Consider the following 24,391-nt stretch of genomic DNA (forward strand, 5'->3'; position numbering starts at 1 on the left):
GACCGGTGAGAAAGAAACCCTATCAAGACCAAACCTTATACTTGCGCATTCCACTTGAGCTTGATGACGACGATCTTGACCTCAATAAGATGGAACGCCTTTCTTGCTTGTGCTTGCTTGACGAAGTCTTGTGGATTGCTCCCCCATAATCCACCATGGGAGAGCTTCTTCTTCGGCGCATCTTCACATATCCATGATCACCATATGGATGGCAAGACTCAAGCAAAGGATCTCTTCGAGATGGCTCATCTTGAACTTGCACTTCATTTTTCCATGGCAAGCTTCAAGCTTATGAACTCTTCGAGTTGGCTCATCTTGAACTTGCACTTCATGGCAAGCTTCAAGATTATGAACTCTTCGAGTTGGCTCATCTTGAACTTGCACTTCATTCTTCATTCTTCATCATGTTGATGTCTTGAAGTAACTTGAGGGCTCACTTCATCTTCATCTTCAAGACATACTTGACACTTGATATCCTTTATCAAATTCTTCTTATTGCAACCTTGAAGCCAACAAATGGTTAAAGAATTGCCTATGGACAACTCCTACAAATATAACTCAATGCAAACATTAGTCCATAGGGATTGTCATTAATTACCAAAACCACACATGGGGGCTCCATGCACTTTCACTTGGAGATTGTCAATCTCTAGAATTCTCGTCATGGCTGTCGCTCGGTCGTGGCACCAGTTTTATAAGAAGTTGGAGAGTTAGTTCGCAGTTTTAGTTCGTTTACTATTCAACATGTTCTTCGATCGGCAAACAATCCGGTTCATCTTTGTGCTAAGCTAGCTTGCACCTTGATGGGAACGAGCAGCTGGCTTGATTGTATCCCTGAGTTTCTGGTGGTCAGTCTTCACGCTGATCACTCAAGCTCCGTTATAGCTGAATAAAACTCTCCGAATTCCCCAAAAAAAAATTGGGAAAATTTGCTACAGGACACCGTTATTTTCTGTCGTTTGCCAAAACACACTGCTCGATTGTGTCTTTGCTAGGCACCATTACAATTTCGTGGCACATTTGTCAGAACACACAACCTAGCCGAAAACGGAAAGTTTTGCATTTTATCTTCAGTTTTGCACTTTTACCTGGAATGACTGATTTTGAAGATAAAATGCAAAACTTTCCGTTTTCGGCCAGGTGGTGTGTTCTGGCAAATGTGCCACAGAATTATAATACTGGCAAAAACACAATCGAGCGGTATGTTTTGGCAAACGCCAGAAAATACCGGTATCCTGTAGCAAATTTTCCCAAAAAAATAAGACGGGCAGCGAAGGGATCTTGGCGTCGGGACGGAACTCGCGGCGGCTACGGGATCGGAAGAATAAGACGACAGAGCTCTATAGTGGCTGCGAGAGGCGGTACGGCCGGCGTTGTCGGCAGCGTGGGTCGCCACTCGCCAGCAGCCACAAACGCGAGGAAGGGCGAGTATTCGGTTCCTCTCCTAAATTGCTCCACGTGTCTCCCCATCCACACGAAACCCTATGAGCCGAATCGCGACCCCCTCCCGTAGTCCCGTCTCCGTCACAACGTACTGGAGTATTTCACCCCTGTGATCGTCGATCGGATGCCGATGCCGATGCCGCACAAGAACAAGAGGCGCCGCCGACGCACGAGTCCTTCTCTTCAACAACAACTCTCCCGCCCGCGCCTTACTCAAGAAGAAGATGGCGCATCTGATTCCCTTGTCGATTCGGATAGCAGCAGCAGCCGTGTGGATGGAGGCTCTCCGCCGCCCCATCTCCCCGACGAGCCTGTTATGTCCTCACCAGAGCCAAGGTACTCCTACCATGAAATGATCGCCATGCGCCTCGCTCGATTGCGGTTACCAGACGGCTCCGACTTGCCCGGTTTCCCTTCCAGTGAAGAAATTCTCCTAGCCCTTACTCGTACATCTTTCCACACTGATGAATCGCGAGCTGCTTGGCTAGAATACCAGTGCCAGATTTTCTTGAGCGGACCAGATGGAGAATCATCTGATGATTCCCCGCCCCTTGTTGACATGGGTTCCACTTGTACTAGTACTATACCGGACATTGGTATCACGGATGAGGAATACATGGCAGACTGTGAAACACTAGCGGCTCGCATCCCTGAAATTGACACTTACCATGAACTCGAACAAGACGAGACCAACAAGCTCCATCTCAAGCATGCACTTTATCGCATCAAAGCTTGCCTGGTTAGTTAATTAGTCCTCTTATGTGCCAATCCTCCTCCTATCTGTTTGTTATTATTAATCTATCATCATATATACTACACGCATGCATGGAAAATCATGCATGCCCTCTTATGTACCTACTCCATCTGTTGTGTAGCTCTTGAAAGGAAAGCCACTTGACGAGCTGGATGATGTTGAATTGGAACACAAGTACCCTCCAGAGTTCATTGTGGACAACAATTACTTTTTTCACTACGTCCGAGATGGCTTATTTGGTTGGTATTTTGATACTGACCTCTGTTACAAAAAGTACTTGACCGACTACCAGCGGCTAGTCCTTTTCAATGATGTAAGTATATTGTGTATTCGCTAGATTTATATTTCTGTAATGCGTCTACATTTTATCTGTAACCACGCATGCAGTTGGTAACCAGTTTCTTATTGATTTTCCCTTTGAATGGACAATATCAAAAAATTGCTTAATCTCTCTTTGAAACATCAGACAGTTAAGGAAATATCAATGTAACTTCCTGTACAAGGAATTTATGTAAGCAACCTCTCAGATCAAGTGGCATAAGTTTCTTGTAGAAACTCAACAGTAAAACTAGGAAAATTGCAGCATTTGAAGATTAATTTTATTAGAATATGGGTGCTTGCATAATTAAATTGGGGTAAAATAGCTGATCATAATACAGGCAATCTACAATAAATAGAAAAACCAGACCTTTTTTGCTATTTTTGCCATGTTCGAGTATGTGTTATTTACATCTTCCTGCACTGCGTAAGTACTCTTAAGAGCATCCTGTTCGCTTATGTCCAGTGCTTGTTATTCTCAGGGTATGTTGTTTTCCTGTTGTTGTTTTTGGGTGCAGGGTGGCGATGAGTATACAAGCTGGAGGAGATACGTAGAATATTATAGCACCCCTGAAGCTGATAGAGATTATCTCCAGTACTGGGAAACAATTGTGAAGGAACTTAAAGTATGCCAATTATCAGCTAGTTCAAGTTTACAACTTTGCTCAGTATTTTTGTTTTCTTGGACTAACAACGTTTGTACTTGACAGTGGTTTGAACATCATGTGCTGATAAAGGAGTCTTCTTATGAGGTATATGCATATGTGACCTCCCAAAACCATGAAATAGCAAAAAAAAAAAAATATGTATAAACGTTGCAGCAACACAATAACTTTCCTGTTCTATTATTTAGTGGGCGGAAATACGTTCAAAGGCTATGCTCCAAGCACTTAGGATCGCTGTTGGGTTTCCCAATATGACTATGGAACTAGCAGCTATTGGTTTCCATGTATGATTCCTTTGTCCCTTGCTCATTTAGATGTTCAGCCCTAGTTATGGTTGTATTTGACAATTGCATTCTTTTGATTTAATTCAGGAGTATATATGGAAGACGCGCATAAATCTCATGTTTGTGAAAGATCTTGATGGTATCTTTTTTGAGATTTGGAAGCGGACCCATGAGGATCATCAGGTCAGCGTTGTACAATAGTCCTTTCAGAACTCAACATTGTTATTTTTACTGATGATTGTGTTTTGTGATTACTTTCGCTACTTACCTTAGTGTTGTCTATTTTTCTTTGGACATTGTTCAGCTGCGTTTCAGAGATGCTCTGGATCAAGTTTATCGTGAGAATTTGTTTTCAGCACATGACCGCAGTATGAAGTATGAGCTAACTTATGGCGATTCCCAAATGGAGCGAAAAGTAGGTTTTTCGTTCCACAGATGTTCTATATGTGCATTCATTTTATTACAATCAGCATATCTCTTACAATGCAAATTGATTTGGTCTTCTTTCTTTGTAGTTTCGTAACTGCACGGAAGGCATTAGTCACAGTGTAAGTATAGTATGGCGTTTGTCTAGCATCCATTGGTTCCTGTTATATTCTCGAGTGTGATCTTTTTTCTTTTGTGTCTCTAGGTTCCAAAGTATAAAGCTCGTGAGCTGATTGCACACACAATTCGTTGGACGGTATGTTGGATAGATATTGTCAAACAACATTGTATCGACTTGCAGTTTTGTATGTAGTAGCTCACTCTTTCCATTTCCAGCGTCGGTCGTCAGGAACGTATGAGCAATATGCCAGGAAGAAGCTGAGGATTGCAGAACTGTTGGGATTGATTTCCAAGGACAAGATAGAAGCTGCGTAGTTTTGTTTGTTGCTCGGTCTCTTTTGATGTCATGGCGCTGGTTCCATGAAGATTCCAGGCTGCCTTATTCCTAGCATCCTAGCAACGTCTGGTATTTACCTATGTATGGCGCTGGTTCCATAAAGATTCTAGGCTACCTTTTTCCTAGCATCCTAGCAACGTCTGTTACGGATCTATGTATGGAGAAAATCTGACTACCTTTTGTATGTTCTTTCTTTTACGATGGGTATCTTGTCTCACATTTGTAACGGATGTACCAGCAGAGCGGATTGTTCAAATGTCATCATGAAATATTGCTGCAGAATAAAGTATTCCAAACCGTAGTTGTGTGCCCATTCCGCCTTTTTTCTATTTGGGATCATCACCGCTGTTTCATCAGTAGGCGGATGACACCAATTCCCATTTTTGACCCTTTTACATGATACAAGGGGAAAATGACATTAAAAAAAGACAATGCTAGGCCTATTTAAGTGCACGTACGTGACTATCTGATTCTAAGCCCCTGAATCTACTTGGCAAAGGGGCAGTTTAGAGTGAAGTGTGCCTCCATCTCAAGAGTCAAGAGTTTGATCACAAAAGGTACAAGCATCATCCTATTGCCAACCTCTTGCACGAAAGCTGATCTGCCATCCAATTTTTGTTTTGCAAGAGTAGACAGATGAAGAACTGCACTTTACCCCCCTGTATGCCTCAGCTACTAATTATCAGGTTAATCAAGAGTACTTGAAGCGTTAAGCACGTCCACCAAAATCACGCTGCAGGGATGAAAACGCCCTACATAATAACCGCGCACGAGTCATGCTGATGAAGCATGCCGATTTTCCAATATGTTATCTGAACATAGGTTGGAAGAAACAATGCACAGGTGTAACAGAAAACGGCAGCGTCAGGTTACCCGGTTCTTGCCAAATAATATACGTATCTATGTTCTCAAACCGCACGTGGAAGAAACAGTGCTGCATGGTCACAACATGTCGTAAGCTATGAGCTGCAGGAACAAATAAAATGCTGAAACAAAAATGAGCAATGCATAAAGAAGAGATTGCACATGATGAAGGAATTTATGTAAGCAACCTCTCAGATCAAGTGGCATAAGTTTCTTGTAGAAACTCAACAGTAAAACTAGGAAAATTGCAGCATTTGGAGATTAATTGCATATTAGAATATGGGTGCTTGCATAAATTGGGGTAAAATAGTTGATCATAATACATGCAATCTACAATAAATAGAAAAACCAGACCTTTTTTGCTATTTTTGCCATGTTCGAGTATGTGTTATTTAGATCTTCCTGCACTGCGTAAGTACTCTTAAGAGCATCCTGTTCGCTTATGTCCAGTGCTTGTTATTCTGAGGGTATGTTGTTTTCCTGTTGTTGTTTTTGGGTGCAGGGTGGCGATGAGTATACAAGCTGGAGGAGATACGTAGCATATTATAGCACCCCTGAAGCTGATAGAGATTATCTCCAGTACTGGGAAACAATTGTGAAGGAACTTAAAGTATGCCAATTATCAGCTAGTTCAAGTTTACAACTTTGCTCAGTATTTTTGTTTTCTTGGACTAACAACGTTTGTACTTGACAGTGGTTTGAACATTATGTGCTGATAAAGGAGTCTTCTTATGAGGTATATGCATATGTGACCTCCCAAAACCATGAAATAGCAAAAAAAAAAACTATGTATAAACGTTGCAGCAACACAATAACTTTCCTGTTCTATTATTTAGTGGGCGGAAATACGTTCAAAGGCTATGTTACAAGCACTTAGGATTGCTGTTGGGTTTCCCAATATGACTATGGAACTAGCAGCTATTGGTTTTCATGTATGATTCCTTTGTCCCTTGCTCATTTAGATGTTCAGCCCTAGTTATGGTTGTATTTGACAATTGCATTCTTTTGATTTAATTCAGGAGTATATATGGAAGACGCGCATATATCTCATGTTTGTGAAAGATCTTGATGGTATCTTGATGGAAAATGTTCAGCTGCGCTTCACAGATGCTCTGGATCAAGTTTATGGTGAGAAGTTGTTTCCAGCACATGACCGCAGTATGAAGTATGAGCTGACTTATGGCGATTCCCAAATGGAGCGAGCAGTAGGTTTTTCGTTCCACAGATGTTCTATATGTGCATTCATTTTATTACAATCAGCATATCTCTTACAATGCAAATTGATTTGGTCTTCTTTCTTTGTAGTTTCGTAAGTGCACGGAAGGCATTAGTCACAGTGTAAGTATAGTATGGTGTTTGTCTAGCATCCATTGGTTCCTGTTATATTCTCGTGTGTGATCTTTTTTCTTTGTGTCTCTAGGTTCCAAAGTATAAAGCACGTGAGCTGATTGCACACACAATTCGTTGGACGGTATGTTGGATAGATATTGTCAAACAACTTTGTATCGACTTGCAGTTTTGTATGTAGTAGCTCACTCTTTCCATTTCCAGCGTGGGTCGTCAGGAACGTATGAGCAATATGCCAGGAAGAAGCTGAGGATTGCAGAACTGTTGGGATTGATTCCGAAGGCCAAGATAGCAGCTGCGTAGTTTTGTTTGTTGCTTGGGCGAGTTTGGTTGCTGGGAAAGTCGTTTCCCGGCTCCAGGAATACAAAAATCGCGAGTTTGAAAGGCAGCCGTGTTCCCTGTTGTGAGCTTGCACGAATTTTAAGGCAGGGTCGGGCGCTAGACCCGCTCGATTCGTCTGTTGTCGATTGGACAGACGTTAGTGGGCGCAAATGGAGGGGCCACCCCTTTCGACACCGACGATACCGGACGGAGGAGGGGGAACCGGCTTATAGAAGATGAAGAGATGGAGGCAGCGTCAAGGTTCAGAAGAGGGGTTTGGGATAAAGATGATACTGTCCTATTAGCTGGTAGTACACACTTGTGATTTGTTTCTTCATTACTTTTGTGTTTTGTTTCATTTTCTCCACGTTAGATTTCATAAGCTTAATTAACACAATAGTTCTTTGATTTATTGGGAATTACTATTTGCAAGAGTTGAAATATAAGTGTTTGGTTCGTTAGATAGAACCTCATTAGCAGGCTGAACGGCAGACCTGAGACGTACTGCATCCGCACACATGCGGTGCCGTGGATCCGTGGATCGTGCTCGCTGGCTGCTCCCTCCATCCATCGATCCACTGATAGGTGTGTTGAGCTGAATTGCGAATCGACCGGCCTGACCACGCGGCTCCCCCGTGCTTCACTCGGACGAAACGCGGCATCGACACTACGGGGGAGACGCCGTGGGCCGACGGCCCCGCACCGTCGGCACAGGTAAGTCCACCGTCGGCACCGTCTCTGCCGACGGTGACCGTCGGCGTACCGGCGTCGGCACAGATGGCGTCGGGGTTCGCGCGGGCACCGTCGGCGTAGCAGGACACCGTCGGCACAGGCGTACGCCGACGGCTGGACGGTGGCCGTCGGCCTGCCCATCGTCGGCACACCCAGCTCGCCGTCACGCCGGCTGCCGTCAACGTGCCCACCTGTGCCGACGGTTTCACCGTCGCACGCTTTCACCTTTTTTTTTTCGAACCGGCGGGAAAACGTGGCGATTTGAACTGGGAAAACGCGCGCTGGTAGCAGCTGTGCCGACGGTGTCACCGTCGGCTTAAGACAGACCCTGCCATTTGGCACAGCTATGGGCCTGTGCCGACGGTGACACCGTCGGCACAGCTGCTGCCCAAATTTTTTTAATTTTCCTGATTTTGCTCCATTTGCACAGCAATTACATATAAAATAGCAGTATCATATACGAATTGCACACATATAGCTCACATCACAGATATAGCACAAATATGGCACCAAATCCCAAATTTAGTACAAATATAGCACACAAGCAATACGGTACATATAGTCATCCTACATAGATCATTCTACACATATAGCATGTGTCATGTAGCTAGTACAATGTAGAAACTATGGTGGTGCACCACCCGAGTGACGATCTAGCTACATACGATCTAGCTCCGAGTGGGTGAAGTGAGGCCGCTGTATTTCGACGGTGCTCGGGGAGGTAGAACCACGACGAGAGCCACCGGAAGCAGAAAAATGCCGAGGTTCGGCAGAAGCACCAGGAGAATGGCGACCGGGGTGCATCGGCGTACCACAAGGAGTGTCGTTCCCGGATTCTCCCAATCCCTACATGTTGGAGGGAGTTAGCAACTTAGCCATGTCACACCAAGTTAGCAACTTAGCCAAGTTAGCAACTTACCGGGGTCAACTGACGTTGACGCTTGTACATGATATAGAACTCCTCCTTGGACGGGAACACTGGCGTCGGCCCCGGATGAGGTGGCTCTGGGAGTGGTTCCTCTCGCACTCCAGTCATCATGAACCGAGTGAAACTCTGCAAGAAACGGGAGAGATAGCTCAGATTCAAACATGGGGACTTATGATGTTTTGCAACCATAGAGATTGAAACTTACCGCCATCTGGTTGCTCGTCCACTGGACATAGGCATCTTTCACAAGGTCATGCTCCTTAATCTTCTCGAGATACTCCTCGTAAGCTACTGCATAGGCCTCCTCGAGCTGAGTCTACAATTTCAGAAATAATGCGTCTCATCAACATAGCCATTCAGGAACAAGAGTCAAAACAGAGGATGAAAGTGTGGATGACTTACATCTACCTCTACCCGAGAACGGCATGTAGTCCGCGAGGAGGTAGCGTAGGCTGCCGGAGGAGGGTAGCCTTGATCTGCGTGAAGTTCCTCTCGAGGCTTGAAACCCTGACAAGGCAGCGGGCAGACGTCCATGCGGCTGGCCGGACCCCCGCCAAAGATCATCGCCACCTCGTCGACCGACTCGGTCATAGGGTCCTCCACCTCTCGGATGGAGCTTGGCGTACTCCTCGCAAAGATCTTTCCTTGTTCTCTTTGGCCTTGCCGTAGTACATCTCGTGCGCGGGCCGAGGCTCGTTCGGACGGGCGTCACCAGCCTTCATGTGCATCCACGCTTCCATCTCACCAAGTTCCCTCCCGAGCTTCTTCCCCGCATCACAAAACAAATGTTATGCATATCATCGAAAATCAAAAAAATGCAGCTTGTTCCATTTTTATATGTACCAGACGCTCCCGATAGCGATCGGTGCTGCTGCTCCCCGCAGTGTGTGTTCCCTGATTCCCACGGTTGCCCTTGTTCCGGTCGCTCACGGCCTTGAAATCGGGGTTTTCGCCGACCCAATTCTTGACCAACTCCATGAAGGCGGCCCTCTTATTATTATCAGCCCAATGTGGTACAACCTGCAAAATCAAAACTCATTTGAAGAATAAACAATATAGTTGCAAGTTAGCCGCAGTACATAGAATCGCATTGACAATTACTTACCGACATGAACTCCTCTATCGTCATAGCCGGGGCGAGTCCCTGCACAATCTCAGGCTTTGTGTACCTTACGCCCTGCTCAACATAGAAGTGGCCGATGCACGTGATCCTCTGGTTGTACCACTGTTGCCGTGTCAACTTCCGACACATGTTACGGAGCACCACGTCCGCCCTGTCCTTATGCTCAGTCGCCACCCTATAATTGCGCTGCAATCAAGCATAACAGAAAGTGTGAGAGGCATGAGTTATCACGGTGGGGTTATCAACTACATATGAACGAAACCCAAAGAGTATGCATTACGTACCCAAAACTTCTTGATCACGGCGTCGGCGGCGGAAGTAAAGCCAGGGTAAGGCGCTATCTCAAAGTCTTCCCAAGTGTAGGCTAGCTTGGACTCGCCCCCAAGGACCGGAGTGTACATCCCCGGCCAGTACTTCCTAATAGCAGCTCCAATCAGACTCCCTGGCACGCGGACATTCTTCCCCGTGTATGTGAAATTCCTGCACAATTATCAAACATTAGAAAATGCTAAGTGTCATAACGAAAATGAAATCACCTTACTACTTACTCTATCTTTCCTGGGACAAGGAGCCACTTCTCATCCTCCGTAGCAGGTTCCTTACTCTCATCGGGAACCTGCGCTTCCCCACGAATCCGCAACTTCTTCGGAGCCATCTCCGTCGAAGCCTCCTCGTCCCTAGACTCCTCCTCCTCCTCCCTAGTGTCCTCCTCCTCCTCCCTAGTGTCCTCCTCCTCGTCCATAGACTGTGAAGCCACTGAGCCGAAGCGAGAGGGAATGTCGGCTAGAAGGAGCCGTGCATTCCCCCTCGTCCTCCAGCTCGTCCTCCTCCCCTCGTCCTCCGCCTCGTCCTCCCCCTCGTCCTCCCCGTCCTCCGTCTGCGTCTTCGTAACGCCGGGTGGGAACAATGGGTCTTCCACTCCGTCCGGAAGCACCCGGCCCCGGCTTCCGCCGATGCATCCGATCAAGCAAGGAGCTCGATGATGCCTTCCGTCCGCTCATATTGGGCAATTACCTGCATAAGAAAAGAGAAAATAATTAATAAGCATGTTGAAAATGAGTAAACACTAAGCATAATGACAAATATAGGTACTAAGCATAATGAAAAATGTAGGTATTAAGCATAATGACAAATGTATGTATTAAGCATAATGATAATGTAGGTACTAAGCATAATGACAAATGTATGTATTAAGCATAATGATAATGTAGGTGCTAAGCATAAAAGACCCTCACCATTCATCACCACTCTCATCTCTAGGCATTGGGTTCTCAGCCTCACTATCAAAATCAGTATCATATGAGTATTCATGGTCGGCATTGGGTTCCGGTTGAGTCTCGACAATGTTGTCTTTGTTCGCATGGCGCTTGGTGAGCATAGCTATGTCCTTCAGGTCCACCACGGTCTCACCACGCATTTGTACATCGTTGTGGAGATCCACGAAGACCTATGTCTATTTGAAGAGCCCCGAACCGCTCTTCCTCTTGATAGAAAATTCCCTCATATGTTACCGGGGTCAATGTTGTTGTAATCGTCCTCGGAGGGGATGGGTAGCTTACCATGTGGCGATACACGGAACACGACTTCCCAGCCCATGAGTTCCTCATTCTGACATGGGTAGGACAAATAATAAACTTGCTTGGTTTGGTGAGCCACAACATAGACGTCGGATCCGCTGTAGGTGGTTGTAGGCCTAACTTCAACTAAACCAATGGAGGGGGTGCTTCTCATTCCACCGTGTGGGTCAAACCAGTGGCATTTGAACACAAAGAGCTTGAGTTCTATGTTTGCGTTGTTGAATGTCAACTCGTATACCTTTTGTAACCTTCCATAGTAATCAAGATCATCGGCTCCGCGGGTGTAGACCCCAGTATTTATTGTTTTTGCATTAGGCCGGTTCTTCTGGTGAAACTCCGTATGGAAGCGATACCCATTTACATCATACTTCTCATGCGTATGGACTCTACGGTTAAAACCCTGGGAAACGCATCTCAACTCATCTGTCATCTCAACGTTGGGATCAGCTCCCTACAAGTTCAGTTCAGATTATTTTGTGCATTAGTTACGTGTAATAAGACAAGTCACGGATTGCAAAGTAAGAGGAACATTTGAGAAATTACTTTTTCATGGAACCAGTTCACGAAGCTTTTATTTAAGGGCGGGGCACCCTCTTTCAGAAGAGTGTACCACTGCGTGGGAGTGGGACCATTTCTTCCTGACCACATTTCATCATGGAATTGGCTGAAAGGAGAAAATATGTATTAGACCAAAACCAAGTTACTGGTTGCAAAGTAATTGGTTCATCATTTTACCTCATGAAATCGACCACTTCCTCCATGTTCATAAGCATGTAAAGCATTATGCAATCCTTCTCTTCTGGCGAAATGTTCTCCACTTTTGAGGCACCGGCCTTGCCACCGGGATATTTGAAGAGCAAGAGCTTTGGGTCACGGTTGGGCTCATCGGAATTGTACCGAGCGACCGGGTTATGCTTAATGGGCACATCATTGGCATAGTACATTGTCGTGGCGTCTGCCATCTCATGGAGGAGAGTTGCCTCAGCTATGCATGCTTCAATCTTATTTTTGTTTTCACATTTGTACCGAATATATTTGAACTCCCTCTCAATACAAAACTGCCAACGATACTGCACCGGTCCCCCCAAGAGTGCCTCGTTGGCGAGATGCACGATGAGATGTAACATCGGAGTGAAGAAGCCTGGGGGAATATCATCTCTAACTTGCATAGCATGTCCGGCACTTGCTGCTGCCAGCTTCTCAATCACCTCGGTACATATCCGCTTAGCACAGACCGTGCGGAAAAAATGGCTCACCTCCGCAAGCACTCGCCAGACATGATCGGGGAGATACCCTCGAAGCATCACCGGCATCAGCCGCTCAATCCATATATGATAGTCGTGACTCTTGAGCCCGTTTATTTTTCCTGTAGCAAGATTGACTCCCTTACTCATATTCGAACAATAACCATCAGGGAACATCACGTCATATTTGAGCCACGTAAATGCCTCCTTCTTGTCGGCGCTATCAAGACAGTACTTGGCATGCGGCTTTAACCAACCTTTTCGATTGCCCTCAGGAGGCTGCATGTGTAGAGCCACCTGTCACATATCTCCTCAATATCGACTCTAGCTGAAACATTATCCCTTGACTTGCACGGTATGTTGCGGCAGGTGTTAAGGAATGCCTCCCCACAATTCTTTTCGGTGTGCATCATATCGATATTATGGGGAAGTTCAAGGTCCTTGTAATACTCGAGCTCTGTTATGCCTCGCTATGTGAGTCCAGTTGTGCGTTTTACCATATCCCTCAAATTGGTGGCCGGGTTCCTTACTAGGCCGGAGAGCACGTAGCTCAAGCATCAACAGCTTGCACCATTGAACTTTGGTATTTCTTTATGTTCAAGCACAACTACGCCTTTCGTGAAGTTTTTCTTGTCGTATCTGAACCGATGCCCTGGATCGAGGAACTTGCGGTGTTTGTCAAAGGCAACATATTTGTGTCCAGCTTTTAGGTGCCTGAATTCTAGTTCGTGCTCGCACACTCGGGCATGGAAACTTACCAGCTGTACTATGCCCACGTAATAGGGCGTACCCGGGTAGGTCATGCATCGAATAGTGGAACCAAACTTTCATGATGAAGTTTCTCTTTGATGCTCGGTCGTATGTCAATGTACCGTGATGCCACGAGTGGTGCAAATCATCCACAAGTGGTTGCATTAAGACACTCAATTTCTTCCCTGGATATTCAGGCCCTGGAAGGATCATCGACAAGAATATGTTCTTCCTTTGCATTACGACTCCGGGAGGGAGATTGAGCGGAATAACAAACACGGGCCAGCAGCTGTACGTGGCAGTCGACATACCATATGGGTTGAATCCATCGGTTGCTATCGCAATTCTAACATTCCGAGCCTCACTTGCCTCATTTGGGTGCTTTTCATCGAAGCGCTTCCATGATTGACCATCAGATGGATGTACCATGGGTACCCGTTTCTTCTCGTCTTGCAATCTTATCCCGGTCTTATGCCATGTCATCTGCTTGGCAGTCTCCTCGAACATGTAAAGCCGCTGGATTCTTTTGATGAATGGGAGATAACGAAGAATCTTTATGGCTACTTTTGTCTGCCTCTTCTGACCATTGCCTACATCTACCTCATGATACCTAGAGTGACCACACTTGGCACAGTACTTGTCATCCGCATAGTCTTTCCAAAACAAAAGGCAAAGTTTTGGACAGACATCATATGTTACATAATCCATTTTCAATGCTTTCAAGATTTTCTTCGTTTCGTACATGGTCTTGGGCAAGCAATGACCTTCAGGCAACATGTTACCTACTGTGCTCAGAGTCTTTTCAAAGGATGCTCGAGTACTCTCAAACATGCACTTGTCGGCTAGCAACTGCGTGATGCCATCAAGTTGAGACATTTTTGCACCCAGGTATAGAGGCCTCCTAGCTGAGGCCATCATATCAATGAAGGCCCTCGCGGTTGGCTCATCTTATCGATCCGCTGCCGCATCACCTCACCTCTATCACGTTCGTGCCGAGAAAAGTCGACCGGCGGGTTGTAGTCACGCATATACCCATTCCACCAAAGGTGTTTAGTCATCTCTAGAATATCCTTAGGATGACGCCTGATGTCTACGTTCCCCCTCCTTTCCTGTAGACAGTGTTGGGCCTCCAAGAGCAGAGGTTTGTAGAACAGCAGCAAGGTTTCCCTTAAGTGGATCACCCAAGGTTTATCGAACTCGGGGAGGAAGAGGTCAAAGATATCCCTCTCATGCAACCCTGCAACCACAAAGCAAGAAGTCTCTTGTGTCCCCAACACACCTAATAGGTGCACTAGTTCGGCGAAGAGATAGTGAAATACAGGTGGTATGAATATATATGAGCAGTAGCAACGGTGCCAGAAAATAGCTTGCTGGCGTGTAGTTGATGGTGGTAGTATTGCAGCAGTAGTAACACAAGAAACAAGAAACAAGCAAATAGTAACGCAGCAGTATTTAGGAACAAGGCCTAGGGATTACACTTTCACTAGTGGACACTCTCAACATTGATCACATAACAGAACAGATAAATGCATACTCTACACTCTTGTTGGATGATGAACGCATTGCGTAGGATTACACGAACCCTCAATGCCGGAGTTAACAAGCTCCACAATTTGTTCATATTTAAGTAACCTTATAGTGTAAGATAGATCAAAAGACTAAACCAAGTACTAACATAGCATGCACACTGTCACCTTCATGCATATGTAGGAGGAATAGATCACATCAATATTATCATAGCAATAGTTAACTTCGCAATCTACAAGAGATCATGATCATAGCATAAACCAAGTACTAACACGGTGCACACACTGTCACCTTTACACACGTGCAGGAGGAATAGAACTACTTTAATAACATTGCTAGAGTAGCACATAGATGAATAGTGATACAAAACTCATATGAATCTCAATCATGTAAAGCAGCTCATGAGATTATTGTATTGAGGTACATGGGAGAGATGAACCACATAGCTACCGGTACAGCCCCGAGCCTCGATGGAGAACTACTCCCTCCTCATGGGAGCAGCAGCGGTGATGAAGATGGCGGTGGAGATGGCAGCGGTGTCGATGGAGAAGCCTTCCGGGGGCACTTCCCCGTTCCGGCAGCGTGCCGGAACAGAGACTCCTGTCCCCCAGATCTTGGCTTCGCGATGGCGGTGGCTCTGGAAGGTTTCTGTGGGTTTCGTCGAACGCCTCAGGGTTTTCGATCCAGGGGCTTTAAATAGGCGAAGAGGCGGCGCAGGAGGGTCGAAGGGGCGACGACACCATAGGGCGGCGCGGCCAGGGCCGGGGCCGCGCCGGCCTATGGTGTCCGGGGCCCAGTGCCCCCCTCCGGTCCTTCCCGGGTGTTGGGTGCTTCCGGTGAAAATTGGAACTTGGGCGTTGATTTCGTCCAATTCCGAGAATATTTTGTTACTAGGATTTCTGAAACCAAAAACAGCAGAAAACAGCAACTGGCACTTCGGCATCTTGTTAATAGGTTAGTTCCAGAAAATGCACGAATATGACATAAAGTGTGCATAAAACATGTAGATATCATCAATAATGTGGCATGGAACATAAGAAATTATCGATACGTCGGAGACGTATCAGCATCCCCAAGCTTAGTTCTGCTCGTCCCGAGCAGGTAAAACGATAACACAGATAATTTCTGAAGTGACATAATATCATAATCTTGATCATACTATTTGTAAAGCATATGTAGTGAATGCAGCGATCAAAACAATGTATATGTCATGAGTAAACAAGTGAATCATAAAGCAAAGACTTTTCATGAATAGCACTTCAAGACAAGCATCAATAAGTCTTGCATAAGAGTTAACTCATAAAGCAATAATTCAAAGTAAAGGTATTGAAGCAACACAAAGGAAGATTAAGTTTCAGCGGTTGCTTTCAACTTGTAACATGTATATCTCATGGATATTGTCAACATAGAGTAATATAATAAGTGCAATAAGCAAATATGTAGGAATCAATGCACAGTTCACACAAGTGTTTGCTTCTTGAGGTGGAGAGAAATAGGTGAACTGACTCAACAATGAAAGTAAAAGAATGGTCCTCCATAGAGGAAAAGCATCGATTGCTATATTTGTGCTAGAGCTTTGATTTTGAAAACATGAAACAATTTTGTGAACGGTAGTAATAAAGCATATGTATCATGTAAATTATATCTTACAAGTTGCAAGCCTCATGCATAGTATACTAATAGTGCCCGCACCTTGTCCTAATTAGCTTGGACTACCGGATCATCACAATGCACATGTTTTAATCAAGTGTCACAAAGGGGTACCTCTATGCCGCCTGTACAAAGGTCTAAGGAGAAAGCTCGCATTGGATTTCTCGCTATTGATTATTCTCAACTTAGACATCCATACCGGGACAACATAGACAACAGATAATGGACTCCTCTTTTATGCATAAGCATGTAACAATAATTAATAATTTTCTCATATGAGATTGAGGATATATGTCCAAAATTGAAACTTCCACCATGGATCATGGCTTTAGTTAGCGGCCCAATGTTCTTCTCTAACAATATGCATGCTTAACCATAAGGTGGTAGATCTCTCTTACTTCAGACAAGACGGACATGCATAGCAACTCACATGAAATTCAACAATGAATAGTTGATGGCGTCCCCAGTGAACATGGTTATCGCACAACAAGCAACTTAATAAGAGATAAAGTGCATAATTACATATTCAATACCACAATAGTTTTTAAGCTATTTGTCCCATGAGCTATATATTGCAAAGGTGAATGATGGAATTTTAAAGGTAGCACTCAAGCAATTTACTTTGGAATGGCGGAAAATACCATGTAGTATAGGTAGGTATGGTGGACACAAATGGCATAGTGGTTGGCTCAAGTATTTTGGATGCATGAGAAGTATTCCCTCTCGATACAAGGTTTAGGCTAGCAAGGCTTATTTGAAACAAACACAAGGATGAACCGGTGCAGCAAAACTCACATAAAAGACATATTATAAACATTATAAGACTCTACACCGTCTTCCTTGTTGTTCAAACTCAATACTAGAAATTATCTAGACCTTAGAGAGACCAATTATGCAAACCAAATTAGCAAGCTCTAAGTGTTTCTTCATTAATGGGTGCAAAGCATATGATGCAAGAGCTTAAACATGAGCACAACAATTGCCAAGTATCACATTACCCAAGACATTAATAGCAATTACTACATGTATCATTTTCAATTCCAACCATATAACAATTTAACGAAGAAGAAACTTCGCCATGAATACTAAAAGCTAAGAACACATGTGTTCATATGCAACAGCGGAGCGTGTCTCTCTCCCACACAAGCATGATGTAATCCAATTTATTCAAACACAAACAAAAATAAAAGCATACAGACGCTCCAAGTAAAGCACATAAGATGTGACCGAATAAAAATATAGTTTCAAGAGAAGGAACCTGATAATTTGTCGATGAAGAAGGGGATGCCTTGGGCATCCCCAAGCTTAGACGCTTGAGTCTTCTTGATATATGCAGGGGTGAACCACCGGGGCATCCTCAAGCTTAGAGCTTTCACTCTTCTTGATCATAGTATATCATCCTCCTCTCTTGACCCTTGAAAACTTTCTTCACACCAAACTTCTCATAAACTTCATTAGAGGGGTTAGTACATAATCAAAAACTCACATGTTCAGAGGTGACACAATCATTCTTAACACTTCTGGACATTGCTCAAAGCTACTAGAAGGTAATGGAACAAAGAAATCCACCCAACACAGCGAAAGAAGCAATGCGAAATAAAAGGCAGAATCTGTCAAAACAGAACAGTCCGTAAAGACGAATTTCTAATAAATACTTCCGTTGCTCAGATCAGAAAACTCAAAACTAATGAAAGTTGCGTACATATCTGAGGAACACGCACGTAAATTGGCATATTTTTCTGATTTTTCGACATAGAAAACAGCCCAGATTCGTGACAGATAGAAATCTGTTTCTGCGCAGAAATCCAAATCTAGTATGAACTTTTCTATCAACGGCTTTACTTGGCACAACAAAACACTAAACTAAGATAAGGAGAGGTTGCTACAGTAGTAAACAACTTCCAAGACACAAAATAAAAACAAATTACTGTAGCAAAATAACACATGGGTTATCTCCCAAGAAGTTCTTTCTTTATAGCCATTAAGATGGGCTCAGCAGTTTTAACGATGCACTCATAAGAAATAGTAGTTGAAGCGAAAGAGAGCATCCAGAGGCAAATTCAAAACAAATTTAAGTCTAACATGCTTCCTATGCATAGGAATCTTGTAAATAAACAAGTTCATGAAAAGCAAAGTAACAAGCATAGGAAGATAAAACAAGTATAGCTTCAAAAATTTCAGCACATAGAGAGGTGTTTTAGTAACATGAAAATTTCTACAACCATATTTTCCTCTCTCATAATAACTTTCAGTAGTGTAAGGAGCAAACTCAACAATATAACTATCACATAAAGCATTCTTATCATGAGTCTCATGCATAAAATTATTACTACTCCCAACATAAGCATAGTTATTCTTATTAATTGTAATAGGAGCAAATTCAACAAAGTAGCTATCATTATTATTCTCATCAAGTGTAGGAGGCATAGTATTATCATCATAAAAATTACTCTCCATAGTAGGCGGCACTAAAAGACCAATATCATTATAATCATCATAAATAGGAGGCAAAGTATCATCAAAGAAAATTTTCTCCTCAATGCTTGGGGGACTAAAAAGATCATGAAAACCAGCTTCCCCAAGCTTAGAACTTTCTATATTATTATCAACAATGGTGTTCAAAGCGTTCATACTAATATTACTACCAGCATGCAAATAAGATTCCATAGGTTTTTTAATTTTCGCATCAAACAATCCATGTTTTAAATCAGGAAATAGAATAAGAAGATCATTCTTGTCCATTATGCCAAACTAGTGTAAACAAGAAACAAAAAGTTGCAATTACAGGATCTAAAGGAAATAGCTTCGAGTACTTACGGCGCCGGGAAATAGCTTAGTAGCCGAGATCCGGAGTGTGAGTACCTTTTACCTTTCCTCCCCGGCAACGGCGCCAGAAAATACTTGATGCTGTCCAGGACTGGCGCGTGGTTGACGAGGGAGGAAATCCCTGTTGTGTAGCTTTCTGGTCCCCGGCAACGGCACCAGAAAAGTGCTTGATGTCTACGTTCCCCCTCCTTTCCTGTAGACAGTGTTGGGCCTCCAAGAGCAGAGGTTTGTAGAACAGCAGCAAGTTTTCCCTTAAGTGGATCACCCAAGGTTTATCGAACTCAGGGAGGAAGAGGTCAAAGATATCCCTCTCATGTAACCCTGCAACCACAAAGCAAGAAGTCTCTTGTGTCCCCAACACACCTAATAGGTGCACTAGTTCGGCGAAGAGATAGTGAAATACAGGTGGTATGAATATATATGAGCAGTAGCAACGGTGCCAGAAAATAGCTTGCTGGCGTGTAGTTGATGGTGGTAGTATTGCAGCAGTAGTAACACAGTAAAACAGTAAACAAGCAGTAGTAACGCAGCAGTATTTAGGAACAAGGCCTAGGGATTACACTTTCACTAGTGGACACTCTCAACATTGATCACATAACAGAACAGATAAATGCATACTCTACACTCTTGTTGGATGATGAACGCATTGCGTAGGATTACACGAACCCTCAATGCCGGAGTTAACAAGCTCCACAATTTGTTCATATTTAAGTAACCTTATAGTGTAAGATAGATCAAAAGACTAAACCAAGTACTAACATAGCATGCACACTGTCACCTTCATGCATATGTAGGAGGAATAGATCACATCAATATTATCATAGCAATAGTTAACTTCGCAATCTACAAGAGATCATGATCATAGCATAAACCAAGTACTAACACGGTGCACACACTGTCACCTTTACACACGTGCAGGAGGAATAGAACTACTTTAATAACATTGCTAGAGTAGCACATAGATGAATAGTGATACAAAACTCATATGAATCTCAATCATGTAAAGCAGCTCATGAGATTATTGTATTGAGGTACATGGGAGAGATGAACCACATAGCTACCGGTACAGCCCCGAGCCTCGATGGAGAACTACTCCCTCCTCATGGGAGCAGCAGCGGTGATGAAGATGGCGGTGGAGATGGCAGCGGTGTCGATGGAGAAGCCTTCCGGGGGCACTTCTCCGTTCCGGCAGCGTGCCGGAACAGAGACTCCTGTCCCCCAGATCTTGGCTTCGCGATGGCGGCGGCTCTGGAAGGTTTCTGTGGGTTTCGTCGAACGCCTCAGGGTTTTCGATCCAGGGGCTTTAAATAGGTGAAGAGGCGGCGCAGGAGGGTCGAAGGGGCGACGACACCATAGGGCGGCGCGGCCAGGGCCTGGGCCGCGCCGGCCTATGGTCTGGGGGCCCAGTGCCCCCCCTCTGGTCATTCCCGGGTGTTCTGGATGCTTCCGGTGAAAATAGGAACTTGGGCGTTGATTTCGTCCGATTCCGAGAATATTTCGTTACTAGGATTTCTGAAACCAAAAACATCAGAAAACAGGAATTGTCACTTCGGCATCTTGTTAATAGGTTAGTTCCAGAAAATGCACGAATATGACATAAAGTGTGCATAAAACATGTAGATATCATCAATAATGTGGCATGGAACATAAGAAATTATCGATACGTCGGAGACGTATCAACGCCTCCTGCAGACATTGCAAGGGCAACGGGGACGAACAATCCCCTTCGAACCACGAGCTAACTCCTTCACTAACAAATCGGTCTTCCATTTCCATTCATCTGTCACTTGAGTCGAACTAACACGGCCACTGTACATCCACTCATTATCAGCCATCCTGCTTTATTGCGTGACAAACAACAAATAGTAGCATGAAATTGAATGCATCATATTTTTACTTTTCTACCGGCGAAAACGCGTGCATCAACCTACATCTCTACTAGGTGGGCTCCTAGCAGCCCCCGGACCCGTAGTTGGGTACGTTCTCCACGTTCTGCTCGGGTGCGAGACAGAATTTCGGCAGCACCTCCCCGCTGCTCTCCCGATACACGTCTCGGCAAAAAGCCGAGAGGATGTGCATCCGGAGAACAACAGGGAGGCGCTGACGAAATCCTGTCTCGCACCCGAGCAGAACATGGAAAACGTACCCAACTACGGGTCCGGCGACTGTCCCGTAAATGCCACAAGCGTTACGGTTCAAAATATGCTGACCACTAATGCATATTTATCCGCGTAACGCTTGCGGACGGGAATTGACACCTAGGTTACGCGACTTGACGGAGAAATTAAATCTAATGACATAAAAAATGCGGAGGGGGAGTCGGCAATTCAGCTCACCCTCGACTGTAGAGGAAGTAGTCGAACAACCGGCGATGTCGACGGCCGTAGCGATGCGCCGCAAGATCCGGTGTCGTCACGCGGGATGCTCACTACGGGACCTAGTTAAAATAATAATAATAAATCAATGCAAATTCATCAATTGATATAACAAATGCATTTCTACAAAATTCTAATTTTCTTCATTTCACTTTCCATTTCAATTTTCATTTCAATTTCCATTTCAATTTCAATTACCATTTCAATTACCATTTCAATTACCATTTAAATTTCAATTTCTATTTCTATTTACAAATCCATATACCTAATTCCTACAACTAAAATATTTCCTAATTCCTACAACTACAGGGGCTGCGGCGCTTACCATGGCGGCAGGGGGAGGGCGGCCGAGGGCGAGGTAGGAGAGGTCGGGCCGAGGGCGCCGGCAGCTGCGGGTCGGGGAGGCCGGGGTGGAGCTGGCAGCTGCTGGTCGGGCGGGTGAGGGAGGCCGGCCGGGGCGGCGTCGGCCGCTGCTGGCGGTGGCGAAGGGACGGCGGCGCGGCGGTGGGGAAGGGACGACAGCGGCGGTGGGGACGGTGGCGCGGCGGCTGGTGGTGGCGGCGGGTGGGGGTGGGAAGGGGACGGCGGGCGGCGGCAACCGGTGGCGGCGGCTGGTGGGGCGGCGGGTCGGGATCCGGCGGGCGGCGACCGAGTGGCGCGCGCGGCTGGGAAGGGGACGGCCGGCGGCAGTGGTGGCGGGCGGCGGCAGTGGTGGCTTGCGGGCTGTGGGGGAGAAGAGTGTGGGGCTGAGGCGCGCGCGTGTCGGTCTGGCCGTGTTAAGGCAGGCCGGCTGTGCCGACGGCCACCGTCGGCACCATTATTTTTTTATTTTTTTTATTTTTTTTATTTTTTTTAAATAAACATTGTCACTATTTATTCCAAATAGTAAAAAAAGAATATATAATCTCAAATACTAATACTATATCATCTCAAATAATAGGGTTTAGGTTGTGCCGACGGTGACCGACGGTGACCGTCGGCACAAGTTTTTTTTTAGTTTTTTAAAATAAACATTATCACTATTTATTCCAAATAATAAGAACACAATATATCATCTCAAATACTAACACTAATCCTAACCCTAACCCTAAACCCTAGATCCGATGCTCGATTTCTAACGAAACCCTAGTTCTGTTGACCGCGCCGTCTACCCCTTTGACTGCATCCCATCGGGGGTCCCCCGGTGGGCGTATGCCTACGTTTGAGCTTGGTTAGGTCATAGGTACATGTGGAAACAAGGATCATACCCTATGATCCCAAGGTTCTCTCCGGTTCACCTCCGAGGGAGTTCCCCCCTATACATGCAGAATCTGCCTAAGTGTAGGAACCCCATGTCCGAGAAGCCGGGCACACCCGGAGGGGGTAGCATTGGATATAGAACCATCTCAAATCACTTTTGTGCATGCCATGTGGACACACACAACTTTTGGGGCCATTCCCTAGGTCCGATGCTCGATTTCTGACGAAACCCTAGTTCTGTTGACCGCGCCGTCTACCCCTTTGACTGCATCCCATCGGGGGTCCCCCGGTGGGCGTATGCCTACGTTTGAGCTTGGTTAGGTCATAGGTACATGTGGAAACAAGGATCATACCCTATGATCCCAAGGTTCTCTCCGGTTCACCTCCGAGGGAGTTCCCCCCTATACATGCAGAATCTGCCTAAGTGTAGGAACCCCATGTCCGAGAAGCCAGGCACACCCGGAGGGGGTAGCATTGGATATAGAACCATCTCAAATCACTTTTGTGCATGCCATGTGGACACACACAACTTTTGGGGCCATTCCCTAGGTCCGATGCTCGATTTCTGACGAAACCCTAGTTCTGTTGACCGCGCCGTCTACCCCTTTGACTGCATCCCATCGGGGGTCCCCCGGTGGGCGTATGCCTACGTTTGAGCTTGCTTAGGTCATAGGTACATGAGGAAACAAGTATCATCCCATATGATCCCAAGGTTCTCTACGGTTCACCTCCGAGGGAGTTCCCCCCTATACATGCAGAATCTGCCTAAGTGTAGGAACCCCATGTCCGAGAAGCCGGGCACACCCGGAGGGGTAGCATTGGATATAGAACCATCTCAAATCACTTTTGTGCATGCCATGTGGACACACACAACTTTTGGGGCCATTCCCTAGGTCCGATGCTCGATTTCTGACGAAACCCTAGTTCCGTTGACCGCGCCGTCTACCCCTTTGATCGCATCCCATCGGGGTCCCCCGGTGGGCGTATGCCTACGTTTGAGCTTGCTTAGGTCATAGGTACATGTGGAAACAAGGATCATACCCTATGATCCCAAGGTTCTCTCCGGTTCACCTCCGAGGGAGTTCCCCCCTATACATGCAGAATCTGCCTAAATGTAGGAACCCCATGTCCGTTTAGCCGGGCACACCCGGTGGGGGTAGCATTGGATATAGAACCATCTCAAATCACTTTTGTGCATGCCATGTGGACACACACAACTTTTGGGGCCATTCCCTAGGTCCGATGCTCGATTTCTGACGAAACCCTAGTTACGTTGGACCGCGCCGTCTACCCCTTTGACTGCATCCCATCGGGGGTCCCCCGGTGGGCGTATGCCTACGTTTGAGCTTGGTTAGGTCATAGGTACATGTGGAAACAAGGATCATACCCTATGATCCCAAGGTTCTCTCCGGTTCACCTCCAAGGGAGTTCCCCCCTATACAAGACGCAACTGCCTAAGTGTAGGAACCCCATGTCCGAGAAGCCGGGCACACCCGGAGGGGGTAGCATTGGATATAGAACCATCTCAAATCACTTTTGTG

At 45.4% G+C, this 24,391-nt stretch overlaps 1 protein-coding gene and 1 long non-coding RNA gene across 3 annotated transcripts; both read left to right on the plus strand.

Annotated features, from left to right (window-relative positions):
- Positions 1 to 1,552: 1,552 nt before the first annotated feature.
- Positions 1,553 to 6,994, plus strand: LOC127343946 (uncharacterized). Of its 2 annotated transcripts, none has more exons than XM_051370165.2 (10): positions 1,553 to 2,182; positions 2,319 to 2,510; positions 3,034 to 3,141; positions 3,226 to 3,267; positions 3,369 to 3,464; positions 3,552 to 3,647; positions 3,769 to 3,879; positions 6,517 to 6,549; positions 6,632 to 6,682; positions 6,763 to 6,994. In XM_051370165.2, the coding sequence occupies exons 1-10, from the start codon at positions 1,568 to 1,570 to the stop codon at positions 6,859 to 6,861; spliced, it is 1,443 nt and encodes a 480-aa protein (XP_051226125.1). In that variant the 5' UTR covers positions 1,553 to 1,567; the 3' UTR covers positions 6,862 to 6,994. The 2 variants fall into 2 exon arrangements, with proteins under 2 accessions (XP_051226125.1, XP_051226124.1); XM_051370164.2 differs by lacking the exons at positions 6,517 to 6,549; positions 6,632 to 6,682; positions 6,763 to 6,994 and adding exons at positions 3,980 to 4,012; positions 4,096 to 4,146; positions 4,227 to 4,660 and having other exon boundaries at positions 1,554 to 2,182.
- Positions 5,385 to 6,289, plus strand: LOC139838553 (uncharacterized). The gene is made up of 4 exons (XR_011755839.1): positions 5,385 to 5,821; positions 5,906 to 5,947; positions 6,048 to 6,143; positions 6,231 to 6,289. It is a non-coding gene; the product is annotated as an uncharacterized lncRNA (long non-coding RNA).
- Positions 6,995 to 24,391: the final 17,397 nt, after the last annotated feature.

The sequence above is a fragment of the Lolium perenne genome, chromosome 3, assembly GCF_019359855.2.
Source record: "Lolium perenne isolate Kyuss_39 chromosome 3, Kyuss_2.0, whole genome shotgun sequence".
Lineage (NCBI taxonomy): Eukaryota > Viridiplantae > Streptophyta > Magnoliopsida > Poales > Poaceae > Lolium > Lolium perenne.